General features: G+C 40.7%; 1 protein-coding gene across 4 annotated transcripts in view; it reads right to left on the reverse strand.

Moving 5' to 3' along the window:
• clip2 (CAP-GLY domain containing linker protein 2) overlaps positions 1-19,374 on the reverse strand; it is a 41,774-nt gene that overhangs the window by 7,310 nt on the left and 15,090 nt on the right. For 2 of the 4 annotated variants that reach the window (XM_056397136.1, XM_056397134.1), the window contains exons 4-14: positions 17,305-17,429; positions 14,138-14,351; positions 11,298-11,495; positions 11,094-11,197; positions 10,408-10,468; positions 8,236-8,340; positions 4,755-5,138; positions 3,888-4,463; positions 3,729-3,786; positions 2,462-2,545; positions 126-282 (exon numbers count right to left, since the gene is read on the reverse strand). In XM_056397136.1, coding sequence (XP_056253111.1) covers positions 126-282; positions 2,462-2,545; positions 3,729-3,786; positions 3,888-4,463; positions 4,755-5,138; positions 8,236-8,340; positions 10,408-10,468; positions 11,094-11,197; positions 11,298-11,495; positions 14,138-14,351; positions 17,305-17,429 — 2,066 coding nt within the window. Of the gene's footprint in view, positions 1-125; positions 283-2,461; positions 2,546-3,728; positions 3,787-3,887; positions 4,464-4,754; positions 5,139-6,402; positions 6,454-8,235; positions 8,341-10,407; positions 10,469-11,093; positions 11,198-11,297; positions 11,496-14,137; positions 14,352-17,304; positions 17,430-19,374 lie in introns of all 4 variants that reach the window. The other 2 variants (XM_056397137.1, XM_056397138.1) reach the window with 2 other exon arrangements.

The following is a 19,374-nucleotide window of genomic DNA, read 5'->3' on the forward strand; positions in this document are numbered from 1 at the left end:
AAATGCTGGTCCGTTTCTACTCAGTCAATAATATAAGATGTATCTTTCTGAATAACGTCTGCATGTATGCAGATATAACCTTTCACCTGCAGACTGTAAAACTCCATATAGCCGTGTTTCCATACCTCTCTTTCTTCAGTAGCTCCTGGCTGATGCTGACCAGCTGCCCAGAGGCATCGTGGGACTTCTTGGTCATGGACTCCAGCTCCGCCTCCACACGCATCTTATCCTTGGCCAGGGCTTCGGCTTTCTTCTCCCCGGAACGAACTTTGCCCTCCAGTGCTGGTGGAAAGAGAGTCGATAAGACTTTATTTCAACCCCCCAATTTATAAACAGTGTATAAACAGTGAATATATTGTTTATAAAATGAAAATATGTCATATTTATTTATTAGTTTGCTTAGACTTATTTATTATGTTATACCTTAAGTTTTTAATTTGGAAATTGGTCTGTTATTGTTTTACTTTCTTTAACACAAAACAAATATTTCACTCAGATATTTCGCTTCTTACAAAAAGAATGTTTGGAAATATAAAATAAGATATTTCCTTTTGACACACTGACACAGAGGATGTAAAATAACCGTCTGAAGAAAATGCGTACTGCACATTTATTATATCCATAAATATTAGTTCTTCACTTTCCACGACCACTGAGAAAGAGCGCAGGAGTGCTCTGTAAACTAGTAAGAGGACCTTGAGTAGAGAATGCGTATTATCTCCATACTTAAGAATAAACGTTGAGCTCAACACGTCTTATAAAGCTGCGTGTGAATGATTTGTGCGTGTGTATCAAAGTCAATAAATACTTCACCACACACTTTAAGGCTTCCTGTGTGTGTGAGCATATCATTAACTATGATATGTTACCAATCATTCAATAACCGTTCATACACCACTTAGGGATGCTTCCCGGGACGAGACAAATACATTAATAAACATTTATAACTTGTGTATAAACTAACTGTTTGCCTACCGCTCATAAATACTTAATGCTGAATTGTCTTGAATAACTAGAATTATTTTTTCATACATTTTACATCCTCACAGTCGTATTGACACAGATTTTGTTATTGGAGGTCTAGTGATTAAATGATGGCAAAAACAATAACATATGATTTATTGTTGTGATCTGTTTCACGCCACAGTGTCGGAGCCACAGACAGTCGTTTGTGTGTAATCACAGAAATCCTTCATCCTGCACATACTGACTTCATGAACGCTCACAGCATTTAGACTGATATCAAATGATCTCTTCCAACTAAACGAATCCATTTCAAACGACAACTTAATGCCGCATCTGTGAGCTCAGTAATCATGACTTAAACAACTCGGTGTATCACAACACGTGCGCATAATGACAACGGGCTTTTCATGGTGATCCCCCTTCTGCCGATTCAAATGTGTTTCACTCCCCCTCTGCCGCACTTAGATAAAGAACATCAAAAACCCTCAACGTGAACCTTCCACTGATTGTAAAAATCAATAATCAAAACATTCAAACTTCTTTTTATAAAAAAAAAAAGAAAAAAAATCTACACATGAAGTGTAATAATGCAACTTTTCTCCACATTGTGTCTCATTTGAGTCTTTTCCTCTTTTTAAATTATTTACACTCGGCTTTTCAAAGTGTGTCAGTGTGATTATGTGAACTACACGAAGCCGTTTGATGTGATGGAACTTTTCCCTTTCAAAAAGACGGCAGGTTGACAGATCTCTCGGCGATGATCAAAGATTGTGACGGCGAAAAAACGAACACGTTCCACTGCGAGCTGAACTTGGCGTGACTGGCGGGCAAGTGAAGTGAAGCCGCACATACAGGCGAACAAAGGGAGCAACGCTTAATACTGTTAATATGACACAGATGATGTTATTTTGTTTTTTAAAGGAAAAGCTTTAGCCAGTGTTGGCGCCCCCCTCCGTGCTCCTGATCCGCGCTGACTGATCCACACAGCCAACTTAAAGGAGGCTGGAGCAGAGGGAGATCCCCCTCTATCACACACACACACACACACACACACACACACACACACACACACACACACACACACACACACAAACAGCCTCTCTGACTTCCTGTCTCCTTATGCTGGTTTGAGGATGGAGGTCTGGCGGTCCTGCTTTTCAGTTGTGTTTGTTGTATTTTGGGTTAGTTTAGGGGGGAATGTCCTTCCTCCAATCCGTCCGTTCTTTTTTCTTTTTTTTGGTTTTGGTTAAATTCTGTTTCTGTTTGCAATTAAAACAATCATTTGTTTGACTGAACTTCGGGTATGGCGTCCTATCTACGCGTTGCTGCGCACAAGGCCGAGCCAAATGTCTGGTTGGTGCTATCAAGCTTTTAACATTATATAGAAAAGTTGATTCTCAAATACTCTTCTCCGACAGGCTACACAAAAACACTGCGTGCGTGAAAAGACTCGCTCCCATCTTTAGTGATTTTGTGTCATGAAAAACTCGTTTACCTCCAATCTGTGATTTGAGGGCCTCGACCTGGGAGGTGAGAGTTGAGACCTCTTTTTCCCTTTTCAACAACTTCTCCATTGTTTCTGAAGAAAAAAACAAACAAACAAAACAACAGTAAGTATCGAGCAGTGTTCAAGAAACCGTCAGGTGCATCATGTTAATGCAGGTATCCGTCACAGGATATTTGGTGGATAGATCTCCTAAAAGCAGCCATTACATAATTAACTGACATAGACTATTGTTAAGAAATCCGCTTTATTCACTAAAGAGAATAATAATAATAACCGATTTAGATTTCATTTTAGTTGCCATCTTTTTTTCTGGTTTTCCCTCCAAAAATAGTTTGACATTTTGGATTTATTCAATTTAAACCGCAGATTTAGACAAGAAGACTGATACCACTCTCATCTGTCTAACTGCGAGGCTACACCCAGTAGCCAGCGAGCTTAGCTTAGCATACAGACTGGAAACGGTAACAAAATGCACCTACCAGCTCAGTAACTATCAGGTCGACTCTCATTTGTTTGATCCATATAAAAACTGAAGAATAAAAACAAAATTCTGCTGTTTTCATATTTAGTCATTCCTTTTCGCAGTCTAACAGCAAGTCAGTGTAAATATATTTTTTTTAGTATTAAAAGGAATAAAAGAGCAATGTTGCAGAAATGTCAAAAATGCTTCTTTTTGTCTCTGCTGGTTGGAGGGGCCTGTTGGTGTTTGACTGACAGCAGCTGGCAGCTGCTGGAGAGCTGCTGCTGTAGTAAACAAACTTGCTCTGTAGCAACATGTCAATGGCAGACAGTGTGCTGCTGGTGGTGTCGAAGAGTCAGAAGCACACCGGGATCTAAACCCGGACCACAGCGATATCTGCAGGGACGTCTGGGCGCAGTTTAACGTGCTGCAGCTCAAAGTGCAGGACAAGACGTGCGCTCATGTTTGTAAGTTAGATAAGAAGGAGACTTTAGCAGGAAAGCTAATGTGGCCTGTTGGTCAGGTGAGTGTGTGGCTCTTGTGTTGTGTAGCAGCTGCTGTCTGCGAATAAGCGTTCTTTTCAAACGTGGAACTATTCCTTTTAATGGAAGAAGAGAGAACAGTGCATTTCCCTGTAATGCATTATGATCTGCAGCTTATTAACAATTACAACATAAATGCTGGAACAAAAAGGGGTTTTAATGATGCTTTAAGAAAATTGATAGTACAATGATAGAACAAATGAAGTGCATGTGTGGTTTGTCTCAAAATGTAAAGATTCAAATAAGAAGATACCTTCAATATTCTGTTTGAGCTTCATCTTCTCATCTGAAATTTCATTATCTTCTATCACCTGAAAAAGGAGCAAGTAAAAGAGAGTTGAAATTAAAAGACAGTTTATCAACAATCGAAGAACATCAAACTATTACTTAGCCTGTCTCCTCAACCGCTCACATTTGCATCATGGGAAGTGTAGCGGTCTGCCTGGATGGCCTGGAGCTGGTTCGCAGTCACCCTCAGCTTCTCCTCCAGTTTCTGGATCTCCTCCTGGCTCTCCGCCTGGGCTTTCTGCAGGGCTTGGTAGTCTGTCATCTTCTTGTCCGACAGCTCCAGCCTCTCTCTCAGCTCCTCTGTGCTTCTGTCCTGCTCCGCCCGAAGCTTCTCCATCTCCGCCAGCCTCTGCTCCGCCTTCTGTAGCTTATCGGTCGCCTCCTCCAGGGCCTGCTTCCCGCTTTTGGCCTCCACGTCGGCCCTCCACGTGTGGCTGCCCTCGGCCAGCTGCTCTTTGGCCTCCTGTAGACGCGTGGAGAAGTCCTCTCGTTCCTTGGTGAGGATTGCAGCTTCGATCTTATGTTTGGCTTTGAGATTCTCCACCTCCAGCTGGTGCTCCATCTTCAGGCTCTCCAGAGCGGCTCTCAGCTCCTGGGCGTCCTGCTCTTGGCCTTCTGAAGAAGCATGATCACTGCTCAATGAGGCCTTCAGTTCTTCCAAGGATCGCTGGTGGTCGCTCACTAAAGTGTCAAATTTACCCTGCGGAGGGAAATGAGAAGATTAATCTGGTTGCACCGCTGGTTATTTGGGAAACCAATATTCAAATGGATTGAAATGAGAAATTCAAGCTTTTCTCTGAGACCCTGAATCCTCACCGATATGTCGGCATGAAACCTGTCAGATTTGAAAAGGCAAATTATAAACTTATTGCTCTGTGCCAGTTCAGCATATATACTTTCACGACTCAATCACAGGAGCCACTGAAATAAGCCCATGACTCTTGTTGAACTTCTTTGAACAGTTTGTATTAAAGTGAATATAGCAGAATACCTTCCAGGTGTCCATCATTTCCATGTTCTCCTTGGAAGCCTGTTGGGCTTTCTGCTTCATCTCACTGATCTCCTGGTTCTGCTTATCCACCAGCGCCTTCAGCGAGTCTATCTCCTGCTGGCTCGCTGCTAACGCCGTCTCGTACTTCTCTTTCAGCTCGCTGCTCTCCTTGAAGTGCTCGCGACCCGCTGACAGCAGCTGCTCGCGCAGGAGTTGGGTCTCCGGCTGGGCGTCGGACCCGGGGGCTGCTTCGCCTTCGTCGGCCTGCTGCGAGCTGGAGTCGGGCCCTCTGAGTTGAGCTTGGAGGTTCTTGATCTCAGCTCGTCTGAGGGTAAGCTCCTCCTCCAGCTGCATGATACGACTCTGCTCTTCAACCGTGGTTTGCTGATGAGGAAGAAAGCAACATCCATCACTGCTGTTAAATGACTTTTTTTAGGCATGAGTGCCACAGCAGAGAGATGTCAGCCTTTCAAAAGAATGACCATATTACCGTAACAGGTTCGGAGACCCTGCAACAGAACGACGTCATTCCAAAGAAAAGGTGACAACAAGATTTAATAGCAGAAAATCAGGCCTCAAGAAAAAAAGGAAATCAAAGGGAAACCCCTGAAGGTCCTTGCAAGGATTGGAGACAGTCAAGTGCATTCCAGTGGAATATACAATACAAAAGACATTACATTAAGTATGTGGACAGCGACACATTGTCTCGCAGTTTGGCTTCCTGTTGAACTCCTTAGATACAAGATGATACAAAGACTAGCAGCCAATTCTCCACCTGGTAGCCAGATGTAAGAGTGTATATGATTCTATACAGATGTTTAAATACTGGGCAGGTTTTAGGTGATAACTCTCTGTGCATCTGTTACTATGGCAACCCCTTTCACTTTAAACATACTCATTGAATCTGATGTTAATATGAAAATATTGATTAGTGCAGCTTTAATGGATTCCAGTAGCTCCATTCCAGCAGGCCAAACGTGCATTTACTCATTATTTTACAAGAGTACTGGCAGCGTTAGCCAAGATCAAAAAGTTTAAACAAACCATTACACGCAGTGTTTGATACTTCTGTCCACACTAAATATGTTAAAAGTCTTTGTATCATTTCCATCCAAAGTCCCAGCACTAAGGAGCCAAAGGATCAACGTGTCTCTGTCCAAATATTTGTGCAGCTCACTGTATGTGCAAAGAAGTGAAAGATGAGAGGAGAGCACAGCCATTCTCTGATCATCTAGAAGCAGCCAAGCAAATATAATAAAGCCGACAGCAAACCTCCACACGGTGACACCGCACACACACACACACACACACACACACACACAACTGCAAACACCCAACACACACTTGGATCCAATCAAAATGAAAAAGGAGATTAAGAAGAAGGACCTGCTGCACAGTGCACAGATGTTAATTTCAACCATCTGGGAAAACAATCTACCAGACCTCAGAGTGACTAGTTGATTCATATCAGAGATGTTGCCTGTGTAGCATTCAGATTACAGCACAACACACAAGAGTAAAAGAGTAAAAAAAAAAGGGTCTATGCAAGGTTAATGTCCTTGACAGCATCTGAAGTCGATTTGAAGTCAAGAATTGAGATAGCTCAGCAGCGGATCAAAGCCAAAACAAGATCAAATCTCTTTTTCACCTTGGTTCTCTTACCCAACCTCAAGGATGCTGCATCATGAGTGCATCTTCCCTGTTGGCAGAAGCAGACCTTACTGCATATAGGAACCCAGCATTTCAAAGTGTTTTGTTATCTTTTGATGCCTGAAAATTGAAAGCACAAGCTTGTACGCTTTTGTTTTGTGATACCGTTGTCTATTATTGAAGAGAGACTCTCTCTCTCTCTCTCTCTCTCTCTCTCTCTCTCTGAAGTGCAGCGCTGCATGTCAAAGAGGCATAAAGGACGTCCTTTTGCCGCACTTAACTACTGACTGTAAATGGGCATCACCGCGATGATTTGCCTCGGAGGATTACTCGGAGAATCACTGAGGAATCCCATCAACAATTTAGCAATTTCTCATGTGTTGCTAATTACATAACTGCTCAAAAATTATCACGGAGCTTAGGGAGATTTATCCACTGCGTACTCTCGAGCTAAAATGGAAGGGTATTATGTCGAATGTTATGTCCTGGCATCTTAAAGTGCAGCTGGCAACTGATCCCAACGACAACCTTGAAATTAAAAAAAAGAAAAAATAAAGAAAAAAAGAAATCACAGTTTAAAAGAAATAATTAACACCAGCTACTGCAACAGAAGATGTGAAAAGCTGAAGCAGCTGAGAGCCACGACTGGTACTGTGTTTCCTTTCAAAGGTGAGTGTCTGAGGTTAGGCGGGGGGGGGGGGGGGGGGGCTCTGGGTCAACGGTGGAGTAGGAGTATCGCTGTGATTCATGACATGAGAGTGACAGAATGAGGGAGGGGATAGAGGCAGTGTGCATGTATGTGTTGCATGTTTCTACCCTCGTATAAGGTGATAAATAATCATCAGTGTCATGTCGAGGATCTGTGGCCAGACTTTAATATCTATGTGAAAGAACAGTGCATGTGCTGCTAAATACTCCCATACCAATGTATTTCAGACATACAGTAGTTACAGTAGTAGTTAAATGATATGGATACATTATAAAATTCAAATTAAGTTTTCTTGATTCAACAAATCCCATAAAAAGACCAAAACTAATCCAATTACAAGCTCATTCATTCATTCATAAATTACAGGCAGTTTTGAGTCACCAATTAGCATAAATCTTGGCAGGAAGTGACACACACGTCTGGAAATACCAACTAGAAGACCTTAATGTGTATTAATCTGAAAATAGTCCCAAACAAATTCACTAGTTATTCCTGTTTGAAGTTTGTTTACGACAAAATACAAAGCCCAGCTGTCTTAAAGTCACCTTTTATGAATGAAACTATACTGTATATATATTTATTTATGTGAGACTACATGTTTTCAGTAGGAACCAGTAGGAACACAGACGTGCTAAAGAAGTCAGACTAAAGACTGACACATTCTTGGTTTTGCTCTTTTCATGGGATTTGTTACAGAATAATGCAGCTATATCCATTAAACTGTAGGATTTTAATAATTGTGTTTAACAATTGTGCCACCTCAGCTGTATTACAGCGGCATTGATATACACTATAAATATACAACTGTAACATAGGATCTGGAGTGTCAGAACAGACAGTGATCCAGATTTTGTGCATCGTTTTTCAGACTAAAAAGTGAAGCTTTTCAAATACAGACATGTGTACTGAGTTTAAATATTTATCATTAGTGTGTCTCTAGTTTGGTTTGATGTAGATTTGGACACCAAAGACAGGTGGAGTACGGCTTGAACCTGTGCAGCTTGTGAGTTATGCTACCATCAACAAAGAAGCAAACAGGTGCAGAACCACACAGAACAGTGGCTACAGGCAAAGGGCTCGTGCTGGGTTTTTTTTTTTTTTGTTGTTTTTTTTTTTTTTTACCCTCCTCCTCTCTAATTCTTTCTGAAGTGCTTCTGCTCTCGACTTTTCGAGGAGCAGGCTCTGCTCAAGCTGACGAATATGGGCATGTTCCAATTTCGTCTGTGTCTACAAAAAGAGACAAAGAGAAAGACAGAGAGGGGAGGAAAAAAGACTCAAAGGGAGAGACCCATAAAGATCGGAGGGGAACGATAAAGATCAGAACAAACTGTCAACAGATGATGAAAGGGCAGCTTTGTAGACAGCAGCACTGTGCAAGAACTGAGTTGATTATATGATGGGAAGATTTGAGGAGAGGAGGCTTGAGAGCTCAGTCAGATCCCATCTAAACAGTTTGATTTCAGACTCTGAAGTGAGACTGCACTCGCAGAGAAAGTACATTTTGCAGTTAAGAGCAGGGAAAGGACAAGTTTGTGGTTATTGGTCGATTGTTTATAGGTCGTACCTGTACTGTTTAATAAGTGAAACACAGTGTACATTCATATGCCAGCGAACAGCTGCTTTGATGATGTGCTAAATATTCACATACAGGTTTTCTTTTTAAATATTTAAATCTTTATATTTCATTAAACAGAAACATTTATTCTCGTCCCTACGTTACCATGAGCACACACTCAACACACACATGGTCCTGCTCCTGCTGCTGTACAAATTAGAAGGCTGAAAATAGCAAATGCACTATTACTATTTGTTTATATAAGAAACTACAGCGCACAAGTGTTTCATGAAATTACTGAGCCATTAAAAAAAAAAAAGAAACTAAATATTTGTTATTGTTTTTTAAAAGATTTACATGTAAAGTTGGAACCATGCTTGTGCCACAGACCAGGTAGAGAAGTCAGAAAGCTCTGAGAGATGAAAATAAATATTAAATATCGACTTATCTTTTAACAGGGACGCAAACTGTCTGTCTAGAGAATTAAGTAGGTGACTGCAGATGTAGCATAAACGTGTATTAAAAAAAATCTGTCCTGATCTCAAGGATATTTTTAAGGCTAAAACATGTAGTCACCGTGCTGCAGAATGCGCAACCACAGATGTGGGTTTTTTTTTTGGGTTGTACATCTCAAGGCTAAGTGCAGCGGCGGCCAAAAGCACATTCAAGAGCGAACAAATTCTATTTACCTTCCATTCAGGTTCTTTCTCAAGGGGCAGACAGCAGCGAGCACTGATAGTGGACTTTATCTAACGAAGTTCAGACTTTTCTGCCGAGCTTAAAAATTAGATACGAGTCCGCACGTTCAGTCAAGTCAGCAATTTATTCATGGTTTTTAAATCCTCATATTTTGTTTGACTTCTGTCCCAAAATCTGCTGCAGCTGAAATCCACTGCTCCCTGTTCATGAAGTCTCTGCTGGGGTAAGCAGTTATGAGCTGACGGCATAGTGAGCGGGGGGAAGCTGTCAATCAGGTGTTTAGAGGGGGGTGTGTGTGTGTGTGAAACCTGGTCCAGAGATGTGTGGCTACACAATGGTCACAGTATAAAGGCTGTTAGTTCAGCAGGAGGGCTGGGAGGTAAGCTCTCCGTCCTCCTGCTGCAAACACAAGACCCCGCTGGATCTGGGGTGAACGTCTGTCTAATACCCAACCTCCAGCTCCGTGCAGTCTGCTGTGCTCAGCCTCCTGCTGCATTCAAATTGACTCGTAGCGCCACCTCCTGTTGTGGAGGGTGAATTACTCAGGACATTTGTGAGAAAATCTTTAGCACAATCACAGTGGAAAGACCGTCATTTTTTTAAAATCTTTTTTTCTTTTCTGGAAGACATTTGTTTGTATTTGTTTCTGAAAAACGTCAGAAATATGTTGCGTATTTGTTTCATGGGTACGTTTTGTATTTGTAAAGGCATAAATTCAATGTTTTGTTTGTTTAAGTTTTGGCGGGAAATGAGCTCCACAGTTCCTCTAGTTCAGATCATCCTCCCTGCTGAAGCATCTTCCCAAACACATTATCATCTGTTCTGCATAAACCCTTTAGAAAATGTTCCTTTTTGTCTGGATCTCCAGGGTTTGCATTATGCTGACGTTGCTGTCTGACTGTTGTTACACAGCATGAAAAACTGTCTACTCAAACATGGCCTTGTGATATTAAAGGATACACTGTAAATTAGTACGAGGAAACACATACAGTACATTGATTTATTGATAGTTTATAGGTATTAATCATGCTGATAAATACCTCCAGGTCTCCTTTGGTGATGGACTCCTCCTCTACTCTGAACTGGAGGTCCTCCACTTTCCTGTAAAAAATACAAGTTGGATCAGATGTGTCGGAGAATGAAAACAGACAAGGATCGGTAAAATTCACCTTCTCTGTGTGCAGTCATAGTCGAGACACATGCTACAGCCACATCTTCTGTCCCAGCAACGTTACTGACACGTTAGTCAGTAACTATAATAACTCTTTGCACAGTATATAACTTTTTAAAACTTGATACACTCAGCAAAATGTAGTGCTGTAATGCTGTAGTGTGCATTGTGTATATGTAGTGTATATGGATCAAAAAGCTTGGGCACTGTTTGTGTTATTTTATCTTTAAATAGTGATGCCAAATAAAGAAAAGGGGAGCGATTATTGTGATCAATTTGACCATTAAATATTATTAAATATTCCTTTAAGATCAGTTTAAACTCTGTGATCAATTCCCTCATGAATTCAGTCTCGAGATAAACATTTCTTTCAATTATGATGAGGTCATTAAACTGAATTGAAATACAATTAGAAAACTGAGTTTAACAGGAGCAAAAATATAATTCCATGTATAACAATTTGTGAATTTATTTTTTTTATCAGTGATTCACATTTAGATTTAGAAACCAGCACATGAGAAACCACAAGCAGCACGAGTGACATTGTGATTTTACCTTTTCTCTTCTTCAAGCTGATTGGCCAGTTCCAGTTTGTCTTTCTGTGTGCTGGACAGCATGGCTTTGACTTGCTGGAGCGTGCTCTCATTATCTGTTACGTACTGTGGAGAGTAAGAAGAGAGGTGCTGATGAAGCATGCTGCGCTTAACAACAGATTTATTGTTGCATAAGTCACTGGGATGACTCCTGTTTCTCCCCGACCTGCACGTGCTGCGCCTTGAGGACGCTCAGCTCCTTCTCCACCTCGCAGATGTGGCTGTTGGCCTTGGCCACCTCGGCCCGCTCCAGGTCCCTCTCGGCCAGCAGCTGCTCGATGTGCTGCTGCTTCTCCTTCAGCGCCTCCTGGAGCGCGGTGGTGCCAGAGATCTTGCGGGCGTAGCGCGACGACGTCTCTGTCAGCTTAAGAGGGAAAGAGCATAAAACATAAGGAAATGCAGGCCGGGGAGAAGGATGAATATTTAAAGGGTGAGAAGAAGACGAGAAAGGGAAAAGAAGAATCGGAGAGAGCGGGGAGAAACGGAGAGACACTGATGCACGGAGGGTTAAGAAAAGAAACATGTAAATCACGTTTTCTGTGTCTGACATCACATTCATCTCATCCTCTGACAGCAAACTTTAATGTCTCAAAGATCATGATGTATTTATTTCATATATCATGGGAAAACAGTCATTCTGTAATCTCTACATGACACTTTGCTTTGTGACGAAACTTAAGGTCAAAACCAGTTTCATGATCATGTTTTTGATCATGAAAACAGCTGTTCTGTTAACCTCACTCAACGACACTCTGCTGTCATGTGATCATAGATTAATTATTTCATGATCATTAAAAACAAAACTTGATACCCTCCCAAAAATCAAGAAATGTCACAGACATAGAAAATCTAGCCTTCTGTATAAGTAGCTCTCCCATCCTGACAGGAAGATTGTGGTGAAAAAACAACTTAGATATGGAAATTTTATTCTCTCAGGGAATATTTGAATGTTTGGGAAAGTATCAGATCAAAAACACAGGCATCAAATTTGTGATGAATGATGCAACATTTTCTTCGACCACTAGAGTATGCTCTTTGACAGGATTCCTGCCTGACCTGTGAGAGAAGTTCAAGGCAGCATCTTCTATACAAACAGAATAAAACTTCACAAAAACAATCCTGCATTTTGAAGAAACAGCTGACACACACATAATGTCAAACACATGGAGGTTCGGAAAGTGACGTATTCTCGCTTTTGTGTATGTTTTATATGTTTCAGTGAGAACTGCTGACTGATGTTATTAATATTTATCTTTACTGTTATAAATGCAGAACCTGACCGAGTGACTGAGGCTTCTAACACTGTGCTGCATGTGGGATGTGAAGCTCATTTGTGTTTGAGATCCTTATGTAAACCTCTATTTCTGTGCCTGCAAATTAGCCATGCAAATCAGCCATGCAAATCAGGGACGGTGCCGACTTTTCCACCGTTGCCGACAAACTAATTATGGCATGATTATGGTACAAGAGCTTTAGGAATGACAGTGAGTCAGACTGTTTTGTGCTGTGTGATCAGTTTGCTTTCAGTGCTGTCTGACACCGCTGCCAACAATCAAGGAAAGTAACGGGGCGTGTTCTCTGTCCAAGATCTGGCTCGCAGCCAGGAACTCAAATCAATGCGAGATATCCTGACGTCCCATTCGTTTTAGCTTGTTGCCGACCATCACTGAGGATATTAGTCTTAAAGACGCAGCGTGTTGAAACGCGTCCTTTGAATTCTCTTTCATGTGCAGCTCTGCAGATTTGTCACGCAGGAGCAAAACGCAGAGTCAGTGAATCAGAGCTTCACACTGCACAGCAACAAAATGCAAATTATTAACTGCCCCGCAGCTCAGGGAGTATTTCAATACAATCAACCTATTCATCATCCTACTGTCTGAATCTGGAGACTTAATACCTCACAAAGTAAAATCAAAAACTTTAAACACTTAACTGCAACAGTTTCTTTTATGAACTTTTACTTAATAAAAAAGGAAAATTATAATAAATATAAGAGTATCTTGAAGCCATGTTCAACAAGAATTTATAAAAAAAAAAAAAGATGTTATAGGTAAGAAGAACTGTATTTGTTGGTTTCATGTCCTATCTACGCCAATACAAGTCACTTTTGTGTTTTGTTTTATTTCTATATGTTTGGCCATTCCCTGAAATTCTGGTTGTATTTTATGTATTTGTACTTTATTTTTATTTTTTTTGGCTGGACTGCAACAGTTGGACAAACCCTCTAATGGCAACTGACTGACTGTCTGACTGAGTGATCATATTTCCTCCACTGGTCAGCCGAGTGCCTCGTGGCGGAGTTGGAGTTTCCCCATTGGCTGTTGCTCTTTCAAAATGATTTGGCACAAACAGGTTCTATGAGGGGGTCGTTAACAGCCTGTAGTAATGCCACTGACCATATGCGGTCCAGCCATACACTAAGTTTTGACCTAGTCTTGTTTTATTTTATAATCGCACACCTGTGAAGCACCTTATAACTGAAAGGTACTATAGAAAGAAAGTTTACTTACTCACTTACCGACTTTAAAGGAATAATTTTGGGAAAAACGCTTATTCACTTTCTTGCCAAGAGTTAGATGACAACATGAATACCACTGTTGTGCCCGTACGGTAAATATGAACCGACAGCCAACAGCCAATTAACTTAACTTAACATGAAGCCTGGACACAGGGAAAAACAGTTTTGTCTCATATTGTTTGTCTCATTTGTACAAAAAAACCAAAGTGTAAATATGGCTAGTTGTGGTTTTACAGGGGGTTATGAGCAGTAACCTCCAGGAGTCTCCCCTGTCAACCTCACAGTGAGGACAGGACTGGCTGTGGCTTCATAATTAATGTCCAGACATGACAGTGGTCTCAACCTCCGCCTCTAACTCTGCATGAAAGCGTCAGTTTGAGCGCATTTTTCAAACCGCTGAACAATTCCTTTAAACTGCTCATCCTGCTCTGTGTGAACAGCCCCTCTGCTCTCAGTGTGTGTTTGAAGCACATCGCAGGTCGTCTTACCAGTCCAGCTCGGCTCGGTCGTCCACCCACGGAGGAGGCCACCGAGCTGACTGAACTGATGGAGGAGCTGCTGGGGCTGTGGGCCAGAGAGGAGACCCCCATGGCCACGCGCTTGCTCTTCTTAGCCTTGGCCGGGCTGGTGGAGGGGAAGCCGATGCGGATCACCTTGTGGATCGGGGCGAACAGGCCAAACTTGGGAAGACACTGGAAGTATCTGTAGGAGGGAGAGAGGACAGGGGGTTAGAGCTTTAAGAGCTGACCACACACCTGCTTTACATGTATGTTGACAATACAATATCTGATGATTATAGTCTGAAATCTGAAAATACTTCAGTTTCAAACCGGGTGTGAATGTGCCTTACAGCTGTTGCTACACCCCAAAGTAAATGGTCAAACTTTGAAATCATCTGTAAAACTATAAAATAAAATTCAGCATGACAAGAGAAAGAAGGGCAAGGTCAGCTGCAGAGTTACAGAACAAAACCCCAGTTTTCAAATAGAGTGTTGTTATTATTTATTCACCTGTACTGCGTCGGCAGATAGTTTAAATTTATGCAGCCTGATTTCTTCTGACAAAGACAAAAAGCAGGGAGCAATTTACCCACGTTTTGCCCTCTGTTCATTCAGATGAGTTTAAAGTTAAGCATATTATTTCGGTTATTACCCATAAGCCTCTGGAAGCTGAAACTCCTAGAGTGCATTTCTGAATTGTTGTGTCTATGTAGTAACTTTAAGTCTCTCAGGTTGGCTAACCAGATGTTCCCAGCTGCGTATCAGGGGAGACAAAGTGTTTGGACTAGTTTCCATTCAATTAAAATGACACTTGACAAAAAACATCCAAAGATTCCCTTACATTCATTTGATTTCACTTTATTGTAGATGTCATTTCAGTTTTGTAAATTCTAATTTGTTGCTCCTGTGTTTGTTACTAATATACCTGTTTTCAAAAATAATTTTATTGTGAAGCACTTTGTAACTTGTAGGTATATAATTTCATCTTAACTGAAAATATTCTACATGCTGAAACTGAAAATGAATAATCACAGTTAGTAGATGTTAATACTTCTATAGCCCCAGGGCAATTTAAACCGTCCATAAATAACAGTACATCTTAATTTTCTATCCAACTCTAGTTGCTAGTAGCTAATTTTCTTTTCCTACTCAGAATAAATACGTTGTGGTGAGTATTTCCAGTTCTATATAAACATTTCTGCCACTTTAAATAGGTTTAGGTTGTTTGCATTGTACATAATAAGAATGTGGCGTTAACAGTGCAACCTACGCTGTTGGATTTTTACCATATGTGGTTGGTTGATTAAGGGTGATGTCATTTTCCCTGCATTGTGATTGGCTAGGGGGCGGGACCTAACGAGGTGGGGGCGGTAGAGCGAGAGACGTCGTTAGCGAAGCTCGGTACTCGGAGGATGAGCGACAGAAGGAAAAGACTGAGAACTGTTGTAAAACCGGTTTAAAGTGTGGTTTGCCAGTCAATGTGCTGTATACATTAGAGCATGATAATGCTAACCAGCGAAAATTTGTATGTGTACCGTGAGAAGTTCAGTAATGCAGTAGCTGATAGTGTGTTACTGTTAGCATTTCCAGCTAACTAGCTAAGTTAGTTGCCATTAGAGATTTTCCGAGCTGCGCAGACAGACTGCAAGTGACTCGGCTAAAGGTCTGGAGGCTTCTTTGGATCACTACAGACAGTCAGTGTCACCAGCCAGTGCTTCGGGTTGCAAAGTGAAGCCTGGTAGTTTCTTAACCGACTGAGTGGGACTGGAGAGAGGACTCCCCCCGCCAGCCCGCCACGGTCAGCCATCCGCCCGCCTGGTCACTCCACCAGCGTGGAGGTCCAACACTGGGATTGTGTGACTTACCTGCAGCTATTGTGAGTACTTTCATTTTGTTGCAGGCTTGTGTGTGTGAGTGGGCCGACAATTTACAGTACATTTAAGCTGAAATACCACCGTTTAAAGGTATTTAAAACTGTTTATTAACGGTTGACATGTAGAAACAAAGCAAGGTTTAAAGGGACGTAAAACTGTTTATTAAAGGTTGAAATACAAAAGCAAAACAAATTTATAGGATTATAAGTACAATTTATTTGTGTAATTACAAAATTAATTTTAGAAAGAAAGGTCAGCTTTTTTTTTCTTTTTTTTTCTATGACTTATTTTTTTTATTGTGTCTGAAATTATTATTTCCCTTTGAATATAATAAATCCTGATCTCGTTGTGGGAAATGTAGTATAATTGTTTGTGATTCCTTTTATATATTGATAACCTAGTGAAATGATAGGAAAAGATGAGAAAATAGTTATTGGTAATGAATATTAAAGCACACACTAACAATAGGGCACACTAATCCTTCTTGAAATACTTTTAGCAATAGAATCAGTTTTTCATTTGATTGATCACATGATGATTTTCCTGTGTTTTACTTTGGTGTATAATTTGCATGATGTTAATAGTTTAAAAGTCACTGATCATGATGTCTTGATGTTCTCTTTCTTAACTTTAACAGTTACAGTATGGGCTTCTTTAAACAGAACAAACAGAACATGTGCAGTTTTACTTCTGTGGATATTGTGAACACAGTTTTACAATGTTAAAGTTGCAGCCAGGAATAATCCCCCTCTGGGCTTCTTGCCTCTCCCTGCTGTTATTCTAAACTCATAAACTTGTGCAAATAAACTGTGGCTCTTACACTATTTGAGAATTATACTGCTGAGGTTAGAAACTTTGGAACAATTAGACCAAAGTATAAAAAGGAGTTGCATTTGGACTTAGACTTCTTCATAAAGAATGATTGTGAGTGATTGAGCTACTTAGACAACTTTTTTCCATTTTTGTCCTTTGGCTCTAAAATTCAAGCAGCACAAACGTCTGTAAACCTACAGTATTTTGCTCATTTTAAACAGTTTTCAACCACTGTAAAAACGTGTAAATCATAAATATGATGAATGTGATAAACATTGTGAAAACCAGCTCTGACCTTGAGGGTCAGTCAGTGTGATTTCATGGATGAACAGATGAAAGAACAAACAACTGAATAGATGGATCCACAGTCTTCACCTCAATTTCCTTTTAGGGGAAAAAGCAAAGGAATTTGGGGAGTTTGAAGCATACATAACGTGTGTGTGTGTGTGTGTGTGTGTGTGTGTGTACCTTGTTCCAGCTACTGCACCATCGTTCTTCCCCAGGGGCTCATCTAGCTCAACCCCACACCATTCACCTTTGGCGAAGTCTGTCTCTCCCATGTAGCGAATGACTCCCATCTTTGAGCCTCCAACCTGACGACACAGAGAAAAAAGACGCAACTGTTAACATGTTCAGTGGTGACATGAACACAGACAATTAAATTCATCACATTAGGATGTTGTGAAAGAATAATCATCACAGAGTTTGGTACATTATTAGTAGCCACTTCTCTTGGTACAAACTGTTTACAACAGTTTATTTTGAAAAAACTTTGTTAAGGTTAGTTGGTCACACAGTGACTTGAGACTTGATTGGGTCTCATGAACAATCTTTATGTGTTTTCTTTGCTGCATTAACATTAAGGAAATGCCTGATGAGATGAATGTCATTCCCTCCCTTATCATGTGTGACTTTATAGATAAAGGAGTGATGATAATGCAGTACATGCTTTGAATTCCTTAAATATGGCAGTGCAGTGTTCTTAGCAGACCGGATAGCTAGCAGCAGATGATAAAATGCTCATTACAGCCATAAGAGACTTGACTTGGATGTGCAAAAAATTACTTGTGAGCATCTCTGTGTAGCTGTCACCTGAAAGAAGCTGCAACAGAGAAATGCTGAAGGTGTGAGATACATTTAGTTTTGAAACAGTGTCACCATTACACAGTTTTTCCACCAAAGAGCACTGAGTAATGTATTTTTCCACCTGCAAACTGTCCTGCTTAGTTCATCTTGGTCATAACTCTAATAAACACATTTAAAGGGTCCATACAAAAAAATGTTATGATGATATAGAAGATAAATCATGGGGAATGTATGTATTACCATCTGATTTTTGTCACTCTTAAATATCAACATTAATACTGGCCTCAAAAACCAGTGTTGATCAGACTCCATTCCCCATATACAGGACCAAGCAGTAATTTAATTACCATTATCATCAATGACACATCAGTCATGATTATGACAGTGTTTGTTTTGGATGCCGGAGACAGCACAAGGTGTGCATGATACGTTTTTGTTGCTTTTTTTTTGCACAGCGCCCTGGCTGGCAGTGGCTCACTATGATCTGCACAGCTTCTAAGTTTAGACTGTGTAAATCATTAGAAATACAGGAGATACACAGTGAACACCTGAGGTCACAGGACTGGACAAATAGCTTCTGTAAAGATCAGCTGGATATTCTTTAATTTGCTCTCGTCATCAATTTAGTTATTGAGGGTTTTTTTTGTTTAGTTTTTTTCGTGAGTCGTCTATAAATTGTCAGAGAATAATGAAAACACTGTTCACAAGTTCCTACAGCTCAAGGTGTTGACTTCACATGACTTGTTTCATTTTACCAACAATTCAAAATGCAAATATATTGAGTTTATAATTATATAAAAAAAGAAAAAAGCAGCATATATTCACATTTGAGAAGCTGAAACTAGAGGATACTTCTTTTCCTTGATAAATTATCAAGATTGTTGCTGATTAATTTCCTGCCAATCAACTGAATCTGATAAATAGTTTCAGCTGTTCTCTCCACCGAGCATGAATCCATTCTCACTGAATAAGACTGTAGTAATTTACTAAAGCACAACAGAGGGAACTGACAAAATAATGGATAAGTTATAAGACGATAAGATTATTTGTAACTCCATTTAATTTTATTTCATCAAAGTTATCTCTAGAAATGTGAACTCTGATTCGAAAGGAGAGCCATCAGCCCTCGTTGATATATATAGGGTGCCACATCGGCTTTTGTCACATCCCAGTCACGAACAGTCAGTTTCCTGTTAGGAAGACAGTCTGAAATCCACACACACACACACACACACACACACCACACACACACACACACACACACACACACACACACACACACTCTCTGCCACTTGGGTCAGCCAGCGTGCAAAACAGACGAGTCCAGCTGCTGAATGTCTTTCACACATGGCGACCACATGTATGAGACACAAGAACTCATCAGCATGTGGGAACATCCCACAACTTCCTTTAAGGGGAACACCAACTGTCACAGAAATAACATACCAAACA

This window comes from Seriola aureovittata, chromosome 15 (genome assembly GCF_021018895.1).
Source record: "Seriola aureovittata isolate HTS-2021-v1 ecotype China chromosome 15, ASM2101889v1, whole genome shotgun sequence".
Taxonomy (NCBI): domain Eukaryota; kingdom Metazoa; phylum Chordata; class Actinopteri; order Carangiformes; family Carangidae; genus Seriola; species Seriola aureovittata.